Source organism: Mus caroli, chromosome 16 (genome assembly GCF_900094665.2).
Source record: "Mus caroli chromosome 16, CAROLI_EIJ_v1.1, whole genome shotgun sequence".
NCBI classification, from domain to species: domain Eukaryota; kingdom Metazoa; phylum Chordata; class Mammalia; order Rodentia; family Muridae; genus Mus; species Mus caroli.
The window spans coordinates 12,808,307-12,824,945 of record NC_034585.1 but is presented as its reverse complement, the minus strand read 5'-3'; the positions used below and the strand labels follow the sequence as shown (position 1 = coordinate 12,824,945).

Genomic DNA, 16,639 nt, shown 5'->3' with positions numbered 1-16,639 from the left:
GGTCCTGTAAACAATCCCTTACCCTCACCAGTATATTTGTAAGCAGCCCTTACAGACAGATGAAACTCAGGGGATCAGGTCACTAAAGACATGGGAGAGAAGTGGGACTGCTAGGTGGGAAGAGAACGTGGTCAGCAGGGGGCAGGGGGGGCAAGAAGGGCAGTGGTGAGTATGATTAAAACATGTATGAAAACACAAGTGAGACTACTTATGGATAATGAATATGCATTAATTTTTTTAAAGATAAAGATTTAAGTTCATTCTCTATAAGCCTTAGGAATTGTGTAGAAGACTGAAAATAGAAGTCTTCATGTTCCCTTTTCAATGCTGTCTCATTGGACTTTTAGCCCCATTAATTTTATCTGTCTGTTTCATGGTTAAGGCTAAGTTATTCCTAACAACCTCAGGCTTAAATACGTTTATTGTTTCAATACAATTAGCATTCTTACTTATGCCTACTTATGAACTATTTATTTTAAAATGGAACATAAACTTTGCTATAATGTATCATCTGAAATTTGAATAACAAAGTTGCTTATTGAAGGTTTGGAACTTAAAATTGCACAGGTACATAATTTTTCCCAGTAATAAGAAATTACTTTAAAGCTATCTTAATGTCATGTTTTCTTTCTTCGTAGTACAATTTTAACTCTGGAAGGTAAATAAATTAAATTAGAGTTAATTATCATTGAGCATAAAATGTTATTTGGAGTATAGTCATCAAGTGTATGAAAATGTTTCTTATACTTTTGCAATATTGTATTGTCTGTATAATAAATTTTTCATATATAGACTTCTCAGGGTTAGGTTAGCCTGTCATATATTTTTTTTTTTACATTAACCTTATTTTGTTTTTTATAGGTACACAACTTAGTGGCAATTGAGCTAGCGTATATCAACACAAAACACCCCGACTTTGCTGATGCCTGTGGGCTAATGAACAATAATATAGAGGTGAGTAGAGCATCATTTTTCAGAGAGTTGGATCAGGTGCAAGTAAATTTGTACAAGAGATGTGGCATATTACTGCTGGTTGTATGCCTAGGAAATATGGTAAATTCATTACATTGTTCTGTTAATTTTAGTTCTCAGAGTCACCTGGGACAATTATTTTTACTTTCTACTTATTAATCAAAAAGGATTTATTTTAATGTTAAAGAATGTTCTTGTTGCTTTTCAGTAAATATTATAGTTCTTTGAAGTATATAAAACCAAGTGGATGCTTTTAATTGAGGATGTTTTGTTTTATTTGTTTCTTGGCTCTGCAAGTGATGAAGGAAACATTCAAAGAATTACCTAACTTCATAATTTGGAAAAGTGTAGGTTCTTCACAGTAAAGTGCCCACCCCTTTCTTTAACACTCAAAAAGCGAATTAGGCGTGATATGTTAAGTGTAGGTCCATATAGGCTGCACTAGCTGTTCTTTCAGAGGACCTGGGTTCAATTCCCAGAACTCATGCGGCAGCTCACAACCATCTGTAACACCAGGTCCAGGGGATCTGGCACCTTCTTCTGGCCTCCATAGGCACCAACATGCATGTGGTATTCAGACATACATGCAGTCAGAATACCCGTACACATAAAGTAAAATAAGAATAATTTGAAAAGTAGGCACATACACTTCCTTGGTTTAAGGGTTCTTTGACTTAAATGAATATTTTGCTTGGAGCAGTTTTGGTTTAACTAACAGGGTCATGTATGACAAGTGTATTAGGGTTTTATAGAACCCTAACTATAGAACCTCTTATAGAACGAATATAGTATTAAAATCTGCATGTTAATTTTTTTTCTATCCTTAACTTTTTACCTAAAAGTTTTATTTTATGAACTTCTTAAATTCTCCTATATTACATCTTAACCACAGTTTCTCCTCCCCTCCCCCCAGTTGCTTCCCCCACCTTCCCTCTCTCTCCTTTACCTTCCTTCAGAAAAGAGGGACATTAACCAAACATGGTATAGCAAGCTACAATAAGACTAGGCACATACCATCGCACCAAGGTTGAAATGAGTCATCCCAGCAGGATGAAAAGGGTCCCATAAGTAGGCATAGGAAGACCTTATAGGAGTCTGATGTAGGTCCTCTGCATATTTGTTATGACTGAGTAGCTCAGGGACTCCTAACAGTGAGAGTAGGGGCTTCTCTGTCATCTATCATTCTATCACTTGACAACCCAAGAAAATGGAAATAGTTGACTTTTTGCTGTAAAAGTTCTATAACTAAGAAACTGTTCTTGAAAGTTTGTTAACTTATAGATCTTTGTAAGCTTGAGAGTTTTCATGAAATGTTTTGAGGAACAATTTTGATATATGCTGTTCTACCACCTCAAGTTTAAATTTTCCAAATGCCTGTAAGAGGCTTATTACCTGTATCTTTATTTGTCTATATCTACTTGCTATGGTACCTGGATATTGTAGGTGCTCAGTACATGATGTCTATAGTTTTGTAACCATTTGATAATATAACGAGTAATTTATCAGTCTGTTAAATAGCTTACAGAACAGTCTCTTAGTTATCAATGCTATCACCAAAAGACAATATTCTTTAAAAGGATAAACCTTTTTTCAAATAGACATTTAAGTTATGAGGGTTTTTGTTTTGTAGTCTGAGTGACATTTAAGGGTGTAGATTTTCTATGAGGTGTATACTTCAGATTCTTCATGGTGTGCTGAAAGTCTGTGTTCCATGTTGATGTGGAAACAGTCCATGTTTCTTAACTTCCTGAGTTAGAGAGTTTATCTACTGCCCTTCATTTGGGAGTCCCTGGTAAAGGGAACCGTTGTTACTGATGCTGTAGTATATCCCTTAGCAGATGTGTTTGGGCAGAAAACAAACATAGGGAAGCATTAGGTTTCAGATTTTTAAAATATAATCAATTATGGCATAAGTCCCAATATTAATATGGTAAATGTGTAAGTTAACTCCATACTTTTTAACTAAGAGGAACATCTCAATATTCTGATAATCAGAGAAGCTTGGTAACATTTTATAGGAACAAAGAAGAAACAGGTTAGCAAGAGAGCTGCCTTCAGCTGGATCTCGGGACAAGGTAAATAACACAAATGTTTTTATGGTATATTCCCCACACCCAAAGGTCAGCCTCACTTGGGTTTATTTCTCTGTAAGAATGTATTTTCCTTCCTGTCTTTAATACTTTAAGGGGTGTACATAAGTTTTAAAAGCTTTGAATAATTTAAAAAGAAAGGTGGCTTTTAAGTGTCAAAGTTTCTTTTTTAAGATTCTTATTTGGTCAGCAATGACTTTGTCATAAGGGCATTTGAAAGACAAAGGGAAGACAACTATATATGTCATTTAAATTTTGGCAGTTACTTTCAAGAGCTGTTACCTTGGGTTCCTTGTCAGAAAAGAAATGAAGTGACCTTCCACCCCTACCCCCTCAACTCCCTACCCCCCCAAAAAGAGGCAGCAGTCGCCGTGGGATTTGGGTTTTCTTACTTGTTCATCTGCAGAAAAGCTAACAGTGACAGTGCTATAGGAGATAAAAGAGAACACACACAGCTCCATGGTTACTTCTGGTTTACATCACTTTACTATCTCATTAGAGAGAGGAAATTTTGTCTATAAAATGTTTCCAAATGCATTTTTGGCATCCTTGATTTTTTTTTTTCCCCTGCATTTTTACCTTTAGTCTTCTAAAGTTCCAAGTGCTTTGGCACCTGCCTCCCAGGAGCCCCCCCCTGCTGCTTCTGCTGAGGCTGATGGCAAGGTCTGTTCTGATTCCTAATCTAAGCCTGCATGCCTAGTGTGGAGACAGTACACTGAATAAAATAATATTGATATGGGATACTGTGTTAGACTATTAGCCTAATCCAAATTTTTAAATTATATAGCGAAGTCTATAAATATCAAAGTATTGCTGACATGCTCTGCTTGCTATATAGAAGATAAACAGAGAAAAATAATTCTAAGAGAAAGTTGTGTACTTTACATTTTCAAGCCATTGCTATTTAAATCTTGCTTGTTAAATTGCATGTTTTAACATATCTTTTAACAGTTAATTCAGGACAACAGAAGAGAAACTAAAAATGTGAGTCTCTTGCTTCAGATGGAAATGTTGGTGCCTTTGGCTCTTACTAAAACACTCAAGTTCATCCAGAACCTGTTTGTACAGTGGCCTCCATCTTTTGTTGTCTGTGTTATGGTCTTAATGTTCCTTTTATCTTGTAAGGTGGCATTAGGCTAGCTTTAGCACTGTCTTAACTACTAACAACAGCCTCTCCTACTGCTGTTACTTTAAAGATTAGCTTTCAGTGTCCTCTTCATAAAGACTTCAGAGATGGAGCTGGGCATGTGGTACATGCTTTTAAGTCCAGTACTTGGGAGGAAGAGGCAGATAGAGTTCTGAGTTTGAGGCCAGCCTAGTCTACAGAGTGAGTTCCAGGACAGCTAGAGCCACATAGAAAAACCTGTCTCAAAAAAACACAGATTTCAGGGATGGAAATGGTGCTTTGGGACAGTTCCTCTGTAAAGGACTCACCTCTCCAGTGCTTTCTGTGTTTCCATCAGTGTCTGTAGTAACTCTCACATGTGCTTTCAAAGTTTAAGCAAATTCAAAACATAGAAATTGAGGGTTTAAGGCTTGGTAGTAGTTTTCACAGGAAGCCATGTGTAGGATATGCAGACCTATTTCTTATACTCTGATCTTTACAAACATCTCCTATCTTTCAGTTGTGGTCTCCAGAGAGCCAATCACTGCATAAGTTTTATTTCCTTTATTTTATTTCCTTATGATTTCATTTATCATAATTTATGTGTATTTAACAAACACTAAAAATGTGATTATCAGTAACATCTATATACAGACATAACTTACCTTTTTTTGACATTTTGACAGATTTTTCAAATTTGAATGATTTCCCAAACTCATTTTTCTTACAAGTACCATAGACTCTTCCATTACATTTATATGATTTAATCTTCTATTACATTTACAAGACCTTAAAAAGGATCTAAAAACATTCTTAAATGTTGATGTGTTGTTTTTCCCACTATATTAAGCAGGCAGGTTTTTTTTTTTTTTTCTCTTAGAAATCAAGGCCTCATAAAATAAGGTTGTAAGGCCAGCCGAGGACTCTCGCTGCATCTCTTTCTCGGGTGCAGGTTATGAGGGAGGCTATGTTGTGCTTATGTTACACTGCACATTGTAGGCAGCTTGGGAATGTGATAGTGAGGTCTATGGATGTAGTCTTTCGTTTATTAAAGAGGTCTACTTTTACTTTTTGATAATCAGAACTATAGTAAACTAGTTTTAGAAATATGTAGAGCCATAAGCTCACAGCACTGTAAGATCAGAGTTCAATGGTTAAGACTGCTTTGATGAGATGAAACCAAGGGCAAGCTCTGTTTCTTGTGTGTGCATTTAATTTAGTGTTTGAGGAATGGTGAAAGATAAAGCTTTAGAAAGTACTACTAAATGAAAAGTAATTAAATAGAACCTGAATTAACTATTGGCTTACCGACAGCTTCAAACAGAATCTCTCAGGTTTCTAGTGACAAGTGCCACCATTATTTCTGACTTCATTATCTGTTTGAATATATTCCAGATAGGTACCACCTGTATGTTCTAGATTGCCATCAAAGAAAATGAATTTCATTTGTTGTTAAATATACAGAGTATAGGTTTGGAACAATGTGTTTTCAGGTCCCATCTACAGGTGGTGGGATTGGAGATGGTGGTCAGGAACCAACAACAGGCAACTGGAGAGGAATGCTGAAAACTTCAAAAGCTGAAGAATTACTTGCTGAAGAAAAATCAAAACCAATTCCAATTATGCCAGCAAGTCCACAAAAAGGCCATGCTGTCAATTTGCTAGATGTGGTAAGCCACCACGATTCTGTTTAAATCTACAAGTGAGCCAAGTTAGTAGCAGACATCCTTTCAACAGAAGAAATTGAAGTCACCAAAATTTTTAACTTTTAAATATTAAATGTTGCCATTTCAAAATAGCATAGAAGTAATATTTTTCCCTCTTTTAGCCAGTTCCAGTTGCAAGAAAACTGTCTGCCCGAGAACAGCGAGATTGTGAGGTTATTGAAAGACTTATCAAATCATATTTTCTAATTGTCAGAAAGAATATTCAAGACAGGTTAGTATTACTTAATATGTAAATACTGCTGGATGAGTTTGTGATGTCTTTTTAAGAATTATACATTAAAAATTTTAGATTATCTTTGATTCTAAATATTAATGTTAACTGTGATAGCAAGACTTAGTCTGTTGACATGGAATGATTAAAATATTATGCATTAGCTGAAAAATATTAAAAATAAAAGGATGTAGGACAGTGATATGTCTACAGTCACAGATTAGGAAGATTGCGCCTCAAGCAGAATGATCACAAATACACATTCCACCATCTCAAAACAAAATAAAAAATCAGAAAAGGGTAGCAGTGTGGTTCCATGGAATAGTATAGAATGATATAGTTTAGTATTTATGAAGCCCTGGATTCAATTCCCACAGTGCTCTGAAAAACATTCTTATGTTCTAGTAGTCTACATGGTTACATTTTATTACCTTACTCAAAGTAAAACACACCCTTTGTCAGTCATAACTTCCTATTTGCCTTGCCTCTAAGGTGCCATGCCTTGAATTAGTCTATCAGACATTTCATGTTAGTGGGAACACAATAATATGTGACCTTTTGTCTGGCTTCCTTCACTTGTGAGTGTCCCTCCCCTTTTTAAGAAATATTTGAGATTTCTTTGTATTTTGATCTTTTTTGTTTTTATGCTCCCTTCCAGAACTCTTCCTAGATCTCTGCCCTTTCTCACCCAAATTTGTATTTGTTTTTTCCTTCCCCAGTCAAGGCCAATTTGTGTTGCTTGATATTCCTGATATGCCTTCTACTAGAGCTTGGCTGAGCTCTCAGCAGCTATGCTCTGACCCTTTCCCAGTAGCTGAGAATTGCCACTAGCTCTTCTGCTGGCGATGAGTCTTTGTATCCCACACCCCTCTCTTGTGGTCTGGTTTAGGCTTGCACCAGTCTTGTGCATGCTGTCACAACTGCTGAGTTCATATTCGCAGCTGCACTACTGTATCCAAAATTGTTTCTTTGCATCCACACCTCTTCTGTAATGGTCCTTTATCCTTGGGGGGAGATATAGGTGCTCAACTTAGGGCGAAACGTTGTACAATGTCTTATTCTCTGCATCTTGGCCACTGTGGATCTCCTTGTTAATCACCATCTATAACCAACAATTTCTCAGATGAGGGTTAGGAGATGTATAATCTGTGGGTATAATAATAGGTCATTAGGAACTGGTTTAATGCTATGTCCATTAAGTGGTAGGTTCTCTTCTGGGGTCTCTTTGATCTCCCTAGCCATAGCTTCTTGGCCCAGTAATAGTACCAGGTATGGGATTTAGCTTGTAGGTCAGGCCTTAAATCTTGGCTACTTGTCAGTGTGTTTTAAAGTTTGTTCATGCTACATCATGGATCCTTTTTACAATTAACTTCATTTCTACAGTTGAATACAATGCTGTATTATATAACCATACTTTGTATATCTACTCATTGCTATGAATATTTTATTTCATTTTGGGCTATTAAGAATAATGGTCATTGTTGTGTGTTTATATATGGGATAAGTGAGATGAATGAAGCTAAAATATCAAGGATTTTGACTTTGCTTAGTGCTTTATTAAATGAACACTTTTAGAGTATTTTACTAAGTACATTAAATATGCAGTGTTATTTAACTTCATTACTTTATAAAGGCATACTCTACTCTAGTTAAAGACTAAATCAGTGGTTCCTAACTTTGTTTGGACCCATTAACACAGTTCTTTATGTTGTGGTGACATGAACCATAAAATTATTTTGTTGCTAGTTATGAATAATAATGTAAATGTCTAATATACAGGATATCTAATACACAGCCCCTGTGAAAGGGTCATTTGATTTCCAAAGGTGTCGCAACCCACAGGTTGAGAACCACTGATCTAAATTTTTGAAAATATAAATGTTACCAAAAGTTCATGATTTGACCTTGCTTTGCAGTGTCCCAAAGGCAGTGATGCATTTTTTGGTCAATCATGTGAAAGATACTCTTCAGAGTGAACTGGTAGGGCAGCTGTATAAGTCATCCTTATTAGATGATCTTCTGACTGAATCCGAGGACATGGCTCAGCGAAGAAAAGAAGCAGCGGATATGCTGAAGGTAACTGTGTGAAACTGCTCTCAATCTTTCTCCCTGGGATGTACACATACACATGCAAGATATTAAAGTTACATTCTGATCTTGTCTCCTTCACACACTGGGATTTGATTAGATTAAAATTTCAGAAGAGATACTGCAGTTTTTTAAACATTGAAAAAGGGAGAAATTTCTTTACAAAATTCAGAGTAACATTCTAACCTGAGTTTTTACATCTTTTAATGCAGGCATTACAAGGAGCCAGTCAAATTATTGCTGAAATCCGAGAGACTCATCTTTGGTGAACAGAACTGTTTGACAGCTACACTTTGCTGACTTGAACCTGCTGCTGCCTGCCTGAGTAGAAGTTTATGAACTTTTGTGTATTGCAGTGTATGAATTTGCTCGTGTGAAGACTGGCTATAAGCTGAAAAGTATATTATTCGTTACAAAACAAATCACTTGTTTAATTCACATTTTTCAAGTTTCCTATGACGTATATCAAGTCTGTCCGTTTCAGTCTAACTTACAAGAGCAATTGATATTCTAGTTGTACAAAGCAGTTTGCCTGTGCATATGACCCATGTAACTTTCTTAGTCTCAAAGCTGCGGCGGTAGTCCTCAGAAAGGAAGCTCCAGGACATTTCATGACTATAATGCATGCACTATTTATATAGACTGACCTGGCTTTAAAAGATGGAGCCTGGCAAGTTCCTCACATAATCAATGTATCCACCTATCCTTCATTTTTATAGTCTTAAAAAACAAACAAAACTCTTTTGCAGTTTCAAGAAATATATAAGATCTTAAAGACTCATCAAGATGTAGGAACAGACTGTGTAATTAATGGCTCCTGAGTCTACACTGCCCTGGTGCATTAGAAATTAAAATACACTTTGATTCTAAAAAGCCTGAAAATTTAATGACTTCCTGCATTAAAAACAACTATTGGGAACTGTTAGTAACAATGGCTAATCCTATTAGTCTCTAAATGATCCAACGATAACCTAATTTCTCTTATTTACAAATACAGCAAGTGCAATCCAGATACACCCTTAAAATGGGGCACTTAAATTGGGCTCCAAGACTCACAATTAAATGGAACCTAAAATTCCACTCTGTATCCACTGGTAATAGCTACTTTAGTTCCACACCAACAGAATACATTAGACTAATGGTATGAAACACTAGTGAACCTTTATTAAAGAAAAACACCTGGACATACACATATACCTAAAAGCTTATGAACTGTATTCAGGGGTTTAGGGTAATGTTTACAACCTATTTTGTGAAAACTGCCTGTACAAATCATCTTGTAAACTAAGCATTGAAAAATTTTTCTCACCTAGCTGGGCAGTGGTGATGCGCGCCTTTAATCCCAGCACTTGGGAGGCAGAGGCAGGTGGAAGATCTCTTGAGTTCAAGGCCAGCGTGGTTCCAAGACAACTAGAACTACACAGAGAAACCCTGTCTTGAAAAACCCAAAAAATTGAAACCTAAGTAGAAATCTTTGATGTATCTAGTTGTCTCTGACCAAATGATACATTCATTTTATAAATACTAAAAATCTTTTCAGGTTATGGTCAGGCATCTTANGAAATACTACTAGCAAGGAAAACAAGAACATGNTATCTTTAGTTTATGATGCCCACTGAGCAATCTCAAAATCATAAAAGCAGTTTGATACAGTACCAGCTTGACAGTGAGTACACACTGCCTAAATGTGTTAGCATACTTNAAAAAAAATACCCTCTTATCCAGCTATTAGGTATCAATGACTTATTTTTTAAGAAAGATGACNACCACTGTAGCCTTTTTGAATTTGTAAGGAGAAAGAAATGCACCTTTATCCAACATTTCAAATAAATTTTAAATGGAAGATGTTAACTTTAAAAACATGCTATGATAATGTACTTGTTAGCACTACACACTTTGTACAAAGGAAAACAAGCAAGAAACATAGGGAAAGGGGAAACTTCCTTTGTGTGCTTTTACACTGATGTGTTCTGAAACATGGAGATAATTTCTGGCATATTTATAAGACGACTGTATGTTCTATGTAAATAAAAATGCTGGTGTGCAATTGCCAGTAAGTGAATTCTTTCTGACTTGCTTCAAGAAAAGGTATAAATAGCTGTATCTTTCAAATATCTGAATCTACTTCATAATGTGACAATTTAAATTGCACTGCACCAAAAGTTTTACATCATTTTTCCTATTAGATAATCACTACCAAGGCCTTGTTACTTGTTACATCTCCATGTCCATAGATGAAGACGGAAACTTCTTCCAAGTAACCCAAGGATGAATGCTCAGAATGTGAACATTACACTTTTCTGTAAGGCATCCAGAAGCTGATCAACAGTTTATGCTTCACCCCTGTGTACACTGGGATGGCGCTATCTTGATTTTTACAGAAACCATTTTGGAGAATTAACTTGCCTCGTGTATACAAACCTGAACTAGTTTGACCTCAAAACTTCCTATATCTTTGCTGTTCTTAATGATGGTATACTTGGTGAGATGCTTTTTGTTTCTTTAATTTCTTAAAATATCTGCCGTACCAGATCCTCTCAGCCAACCATTGGACTGAGTATGGGGTCCCTGATGGAGGAGTTGGAGAAGGGACTGAAGGAGCTGAAGGGGTTTGCAGCCCCATGGAGTAAGCAACAGTATCAACTGGCCAGACACCCAGAGCTCCTGGGGATTGGACCACCAACCAAAGAGTATACACATGGAGGGACCCATGGCTCTGGCTGCATATGTGGTAGAGGATGGTATTGTTGGACATCAGTGGGAGGAGAGGCCCTTGGACCCGAGGGGGTTCGATGCCCCAGTGTAGGGGAATGCCAGGGCGGGAAGGGGGGGGGGGGGGGGGGGGGGGGGAAAGCACTCTCATAGAAGCAGGGGGAGGGAGGATAGGATAGGGTGTTTCCAGAGGGGAGACCTGGAAAGGGGATAACATTTGAAATGCAAAGAAAGAATATATCCAATAAGAGAAAAAAAAAATATCTTCCATAGGAACCCATTGATGAAAATAGGCAGTTACAAGTAAATGAATTACTGAAACAGACAAGGAAGTAGATAATTAAACTATAAATGAAGTCTGGTACTGATTGGTGTTTTGAGAAAAGACTATTTTGTACTACAGTTTCTATTGGGAACCACTGCCACATCTAACTCCTTTTTAAGAATTATGTTTGCTTCTTAGCATCAATCAGAAGTTTAACTTTGAGTTTCATATGTTTCGCAAATTGTTTATATCTTGGTTATTGTGAGGAGCAGGTGTGGCCACGGCCCCAAGATGGTGCCCGGGACCGCTGCCAAGTCTTATGGCTGGCACCTGACTTCCTCATATCCCTCAAGATAGCCACATACCTTGAGCTGCATTGCGCAGATGCACCACGACGTAAGATCGGATGATGTGACGAATGTAGTCCTAAGCCAATGAACTGTGCCTACGTGGACTGGGGTGAGGGGGGGTGGATTGGAGGGGAAAAAGGGGGATCACCAAGAGAGGTGGGGGCATTCTTCTGTTTCCTGCACATTGTGAAGTTCCTGAATAAACTGCCTTGAGAAGGACGTCAACGACAAGTGGTGGAACCCCATATGGGGACGTGACGAGTCCAGAACTCTCGGCAGTCAGGGTAGCCGGCTGGAAAGCTCCCAAGTAAGTGGGATGATCCAAGTTCTCGCTTAAAGACTATTAGGTTCCCGGTAAGTGGGACGATTCAAGTTCTCAGTTAGAGACAATTAGGTTCCCAGAGTAGTCCTGAGCCAATGAACTGTGCCTACGTGGACTGGGGTGAGGGGGAGTGGATTGGAGGGGGAAAAGGGGGATCACCCCCTTCAAAAAAAAGATTTGAAGTTTGCAGAGGAACAGGGAATCCTCGCAAAAAGGGTTCTACCAGTATGGAAGTTAGTTCGCAACTGTATAGAGGACAAGGAAAGATGTGGAGCTGAGCTGCTGAGGTTCTCGGAGTGAGACAATTACAGTTATACCAAGCACTATGGGAAACACAATATCAGGACATTCTGTTCATCAGGCCTTAAAAGACCTCCTAAAGGTAAAAGGAATTGGGCTAAAAAAGGAAACCCTAGAAAATTTTCTGAAAGCGGTAGATCAGGTGGCCCCATGGTTCCCAGTCTCTGGTCACCTTACTGGACCAAGCTGGGAGAAGTTAGGAAAAGATCTGAAGTTTGCAGAGGAACAGGGAATCCTCGCAAAAAGGGTTCTACCGGTATGGAAGTTAGTTCGCAACTGTATAGCGGACAAGGAAAGATGTGGAGCTGAGCTGCAGAAGAGGAATGAGGTTTTGAACCAAGTAAGAGAGGAGAGATCACAGAAGCCCGATGCCGAAAGCAGTTCTAGTGAACGGGACATGTCTGAAGAGGACTTGGAAAGTATAGCAGACAGTTTAGAAAAAGTGAAAGTAAAAGTGCAGCCATCAGCTGGGGGCGGGGGGTAGGCACCGAGTTATGCTCCAGAAGCATGGCAAGAGCTAAGTGCTCACTGCTTCCCAGTTTTCCAGGATGCTCAAGGAGCTCGATTCCATGAGCCACTAGATTGGAAGGTAATTCAAAGACTGGCAGAAGAGGTACGAGCCTACGGAGTCAGTGCCACCCCTTTCGTTATTGCTCAACTTGAATCTCTGCATTGCTATTATGTAACTCCCAGTGATTGGCAGAATCTGGCATGAGCCTGTCTTTCCCCTGGACAGTATCTTGACTGGAAAGCATTCTTTATAGAATATTCAGGTGAACAGGCCGCTCAGAATGCGAGTGCAGGGCAAGTGGCCTGGGATCAGGATATGATATCAGGTCAAGGAAGATTCGCAGCTGCACAGATTAACTACCCTACACAAGTTTATGAACAAATTAATAAAATAGGAACTAAGGCTTGGAAGTCCCTCCCTAACAGGGGAGAGGTTAGTGGTAATTTAACAAAAAGTCCTTCAAGGACACACAGCCGTTTGCAGACTTTGTGGCCAGGGTGGTAGAAGCGGAGATCCTGATGCCATTAGTGAAACAGCTGATTTTTTAACAATGTACAAAGGAATGTAGACAAGCCATTAACCCATATAAACATAGGGGGCTTGAGGTATGGATGAAAATCTGTAGAGAGATAGGAGGCCCGTTAACTAACGCAGGGCTGGCTGCTGCAGTTGTGCAGGTCTTCCAAGGAAAGAATGGGTCCAGGAATACAGGCTGTTTCAAATGCGGGCAACCTGGTCTTATAAGGCGACAATGCCTGCAACAGACTGGAACAAGAGGCCAGCAGCCTCGGGTACCTGGACTTTGTCCAAAATGTAAAAAGGGAAATCGTTGGGCCCATGAGTGTCGCTCAGTGACGGATATTCATGGGCAGCTTGGTCAAAAAACCGGAGAAGGGGCCCCCAACCTCAGGGCCTTCAAATATATGGGGCAGTCACAGAGGGATGGCCCAATTTGAGACCACCAATGCAGTGGAACAACCCAGGAGGGCCACAAGAGGAAGCTCAGGGCTCGACCTCAGTTCTGCCACCCGACTCGTATTACCCCCCCCCCCGTATTGGGGTCCAGCTGGTGGATTCAGATTTCAAAGGCCCTCTACCAGCAGATACAGTAGGGTTGATCTTAGGAAAGAGCTCTGTAACAATGCAGGGCCTGATAGTCCATCCTGGAGTCATAGATTCAGATTATACAGGACAAGTCAAGATCATGGTCTCTTCACCTAGGGGCATAGTAGCCATCTCCCCCTGGAGATCACATAGCTCAGTTGCTTTTATTACCTAGTTGTCATTCTCAGTTCCCAGCTAAGGAGGAAGAAAAAGGGGACAAGAGATTTGGCTCTACTGGCACTTCTGCCAATTTTTTGCTCCCTAGATTTAGATGAAAGACCTTTATTGCAGCTTATCATAGAGGGAAAATCTATTTCTGGGCTGTTGGACACTGGCACAGATCGCAGTATCATCAGCATCAAGGATTGGTCCTCTGGTTGGCCACGTCAGTGATCAGAGCAAACCCTGAGAGGACTTGGATATGCTCAGATGCCAGAAATGAGTTCCCGCCATCTAAGTTGGCATGAAGAGGAAGGGCATTCAGGGCATTTCCAGCCCTATGTGATGCCTGTCCCTATTTCATTATGGGGGCGTGATTTGATGAAAAAGATGGGTTTTAAACTGACCAATGAAGGACCATATAGCACCCAAGCCCAGCGAATGATGTTGCATTCGGGATATAAGCCTGGTAAAGGTTTGGGTCGCTATTTACAAGGTAGACTATCTCCGATACCGGTTGAGAGGAAGAATGACTGAGCCAGTTTGGGTTTTTCCTAGGGGCCACTGAGGGAGCTCTACCCATTACTTGGAAGACTGAGGAACCAGTGTGGGTTCCTCAGTGGCCACTACCCTCAGAGAAATTAACAGCAGCACAAGAGCTGGTTAGGGAACAGTTGAACCTAGGCCATATCAGACCCTCTACTTCCCCCTGGAATACCCCGATTTTTATTATCAAGAAAAAGTCAGGAAAATGGAGGTTACTACATGATTTGAGAGAAGTTAATAAACAAATGGTAATTATGGGACCTGTACAGAGGGGATTACCGCTTCCTTCTGCCTTACCTAGAAATTGGCGTTTAATTATTTTAGATATTAAGGATTTTTTTTTCCATTCCATTGCATCCCCAGGAGCCAGTTAGATTTGCTTTTACAGTGCCCTCTATTAATCATGTTGAGCCTGAGAGATTTGAATGGGTTGTTTTGCCTCAAGGCATGGCTAATAGCCCTACCATGTGTCAACTTTATGTAGATTCTGCTCTTAAAGGGGTAAGAGATCAATTTCGTAGGTTGAAGTGTTATCACTATATGGATGATATACTTCTTGCTGCACCCACAGAGGAGATGTTGGAACATGCATATAGTGTAGTGATCCAAAAATTAAAAGAAAAGCAATGGGTTGTAGCCCCAGAAAAGGTTCAGAAAGGAAAAGTGATGAATTATTTAGGAACTAAAATTTTTGATAGTCAAGTATCTCCCCAGAAAATTCAGATTCGGGCGGATAATTTGAGGACATTGAATAATTTTCAAAAGCTATTGGGAGATATACAGTGGGTACGTCCCTATTTGGGCCTAACCAACAAACAATTACAACCATTATATGATATTTTACCGGGAGATATAGAATTAAATTCTCCCCAGCAGCTTACTGATTCTGCCCGCGTAGCACCAAGTTTGGTCGAAAAGGGTATTCAAACAGCAGCATTAAAGAGAAGAGATCTGTTCAGTCCTATTATTTTGTGCATCCTGCCCTCGGAGACCTAGCCTACTGGAGTCCTCTGGCAGGGTGCCCCTTTGCTAGGGATACATACCAAGATTTCACCCACAAAAATCTTGTCTTATTACCCTGCCTCAGTAGCACAATTGGGCTTGATTGGCCTACAACAATGTATTCAATATTTTGGCAATCCCCCTCAGGAATTGATTGTTCCATATAATATGAAGCAAATAGAAGTATTATCAGCTACTGTTGATGATTGGGCAATTTTGAGATGTAGCTTTATGGGAAAGATAGATAATCATTTCCCCAAGGATCCCATTTTACAGCTGATTAAAGCTCATCCAGTTGTTTTTCCACGAATTACTTCTCGAGTCCCATTGCCTGATGCCCCTTTAATTTTTACAGATGGGTCTAAGACAGGCTGTGGAGCATATTTGGTCCATGGCTCCACGCCAGTAACTTTACAGTTTCCCCCTGCTTCTCTCCAAGTTATTGAGTTGCAGATTGTTATAAAAGTTTTTGAATTGTATTCTGAATCTTTTATTTTCAGATAGTCAGTATGTGGTTAATTCGTTAGCAATGCTGGAAGTGGTGGGGAAGGTGAATTTTCGATCCACTATAGGAGATTTGTTAAATAAATTGCAATCCTTAATTTTAAATAGAAGTTCTCCATTTTTTGTCCAACACATTTGAGCTCATACAGGTTTGCCTGGCCCTTTAGCAGAGGGCAATGATTTGGTTGATAAAGCTGCAAGAGTTGCTCCTGCCTTTTTGATTCAAACACCTGTAGAACTGTCTCGTGAATTTCATTCAGTTTCATGTGAATTCCAAAACACTTTCTTCTCGATTTCATATTACTAGAGCAGAGGAAAGGGATATTGTTATGGCTTGCAAAGCCTGTGTCCCCCTATTGCCTCAGGCAAGTGTGGGAGTAAACCCTCGTGGCCTGCTTCCCCTCCACATTTGGCAAATGGACGTGACTCATTTTTCAGAATTTGGTAAACTGCAATTTGTTCATGTTTCTGTAGATACAGCCTCTGGGTTGTTGTTTGTCTCCCTGCATACTGGTGAAAAGGCACGCCATGTCATTGCCCATTGCTTTGAGGCATGGGGTGCATGGGGCCAGCCCAGAGAGCTTAAGACTGATAATGGACCTGCTTATACTTCAGCTTCTTTTGTTTCCTTTTGTAAAATGATGGGTGTCCGTTTGGTGCATGGTATACCA

The 16,639-nt window shown here is 39.4% G+C and overlaps 1 protein-coding gene across 14 annotated transcripts in view; it reads left to right on the top strand.

Moving 5' to 3' along the window:
• The window catches only part of Dnm1l (dynamin 1 like), a 47,023-nt gene extending 37,445 nt beyond the window's left edge, over nucleotides 1-9,578 (top strand). For 4 of the 14 annotated variants that reach the window (XM_021184667.2, XM_029470346.1, XM_029470347.1 and 1 more), the window contains 8 exons: nucleotides 862-954; nucleotides 2,991-3,047; nucleotides 3,648-3,725; nucleotides 4,014-4,046; nucleotides 5,661-5,837; nucleotides 5,996-6,105; nucleotides 8,022-8,181; nucleotides 8,406-9,578. In XM_021184667.2, coding sequence (XP_021040326.1) covers nucleotides 862-954; nucleotides 2,991-3,047; nucleotides 3,648-3,725; nucleotides 4,014-4,046; nucleotides 5,661-5,837; nucleotides 5,996-6,105; nucleotides 8,022-8,181; nucleotides 8,406-8,462 — 765 coding nt within the window. In that variant the 3' untranslated portion in view covers nucleotides 8,463-9,578. The remainder of the gene's footprint in view (nucleotides 1-861; nucleotides 955-2,990; nucleotides 3,048-3,647; nucleotides 3,726-4,013; nucleotides 4,047-5,660; nucleotides 5,838-5,995; nucleotides 6,106-8,021; nucleotides 8,182-8,405) is intronic. The other 10 variants (XM_021184668.2, XM_029470353.1, XM_029470355.1 and 7 more) reach the window with 5 other exon arrangements.
• The last annotated feature ends 7,061 nt before the right edge of the window (nucleotides 9,579-16,639 follow it).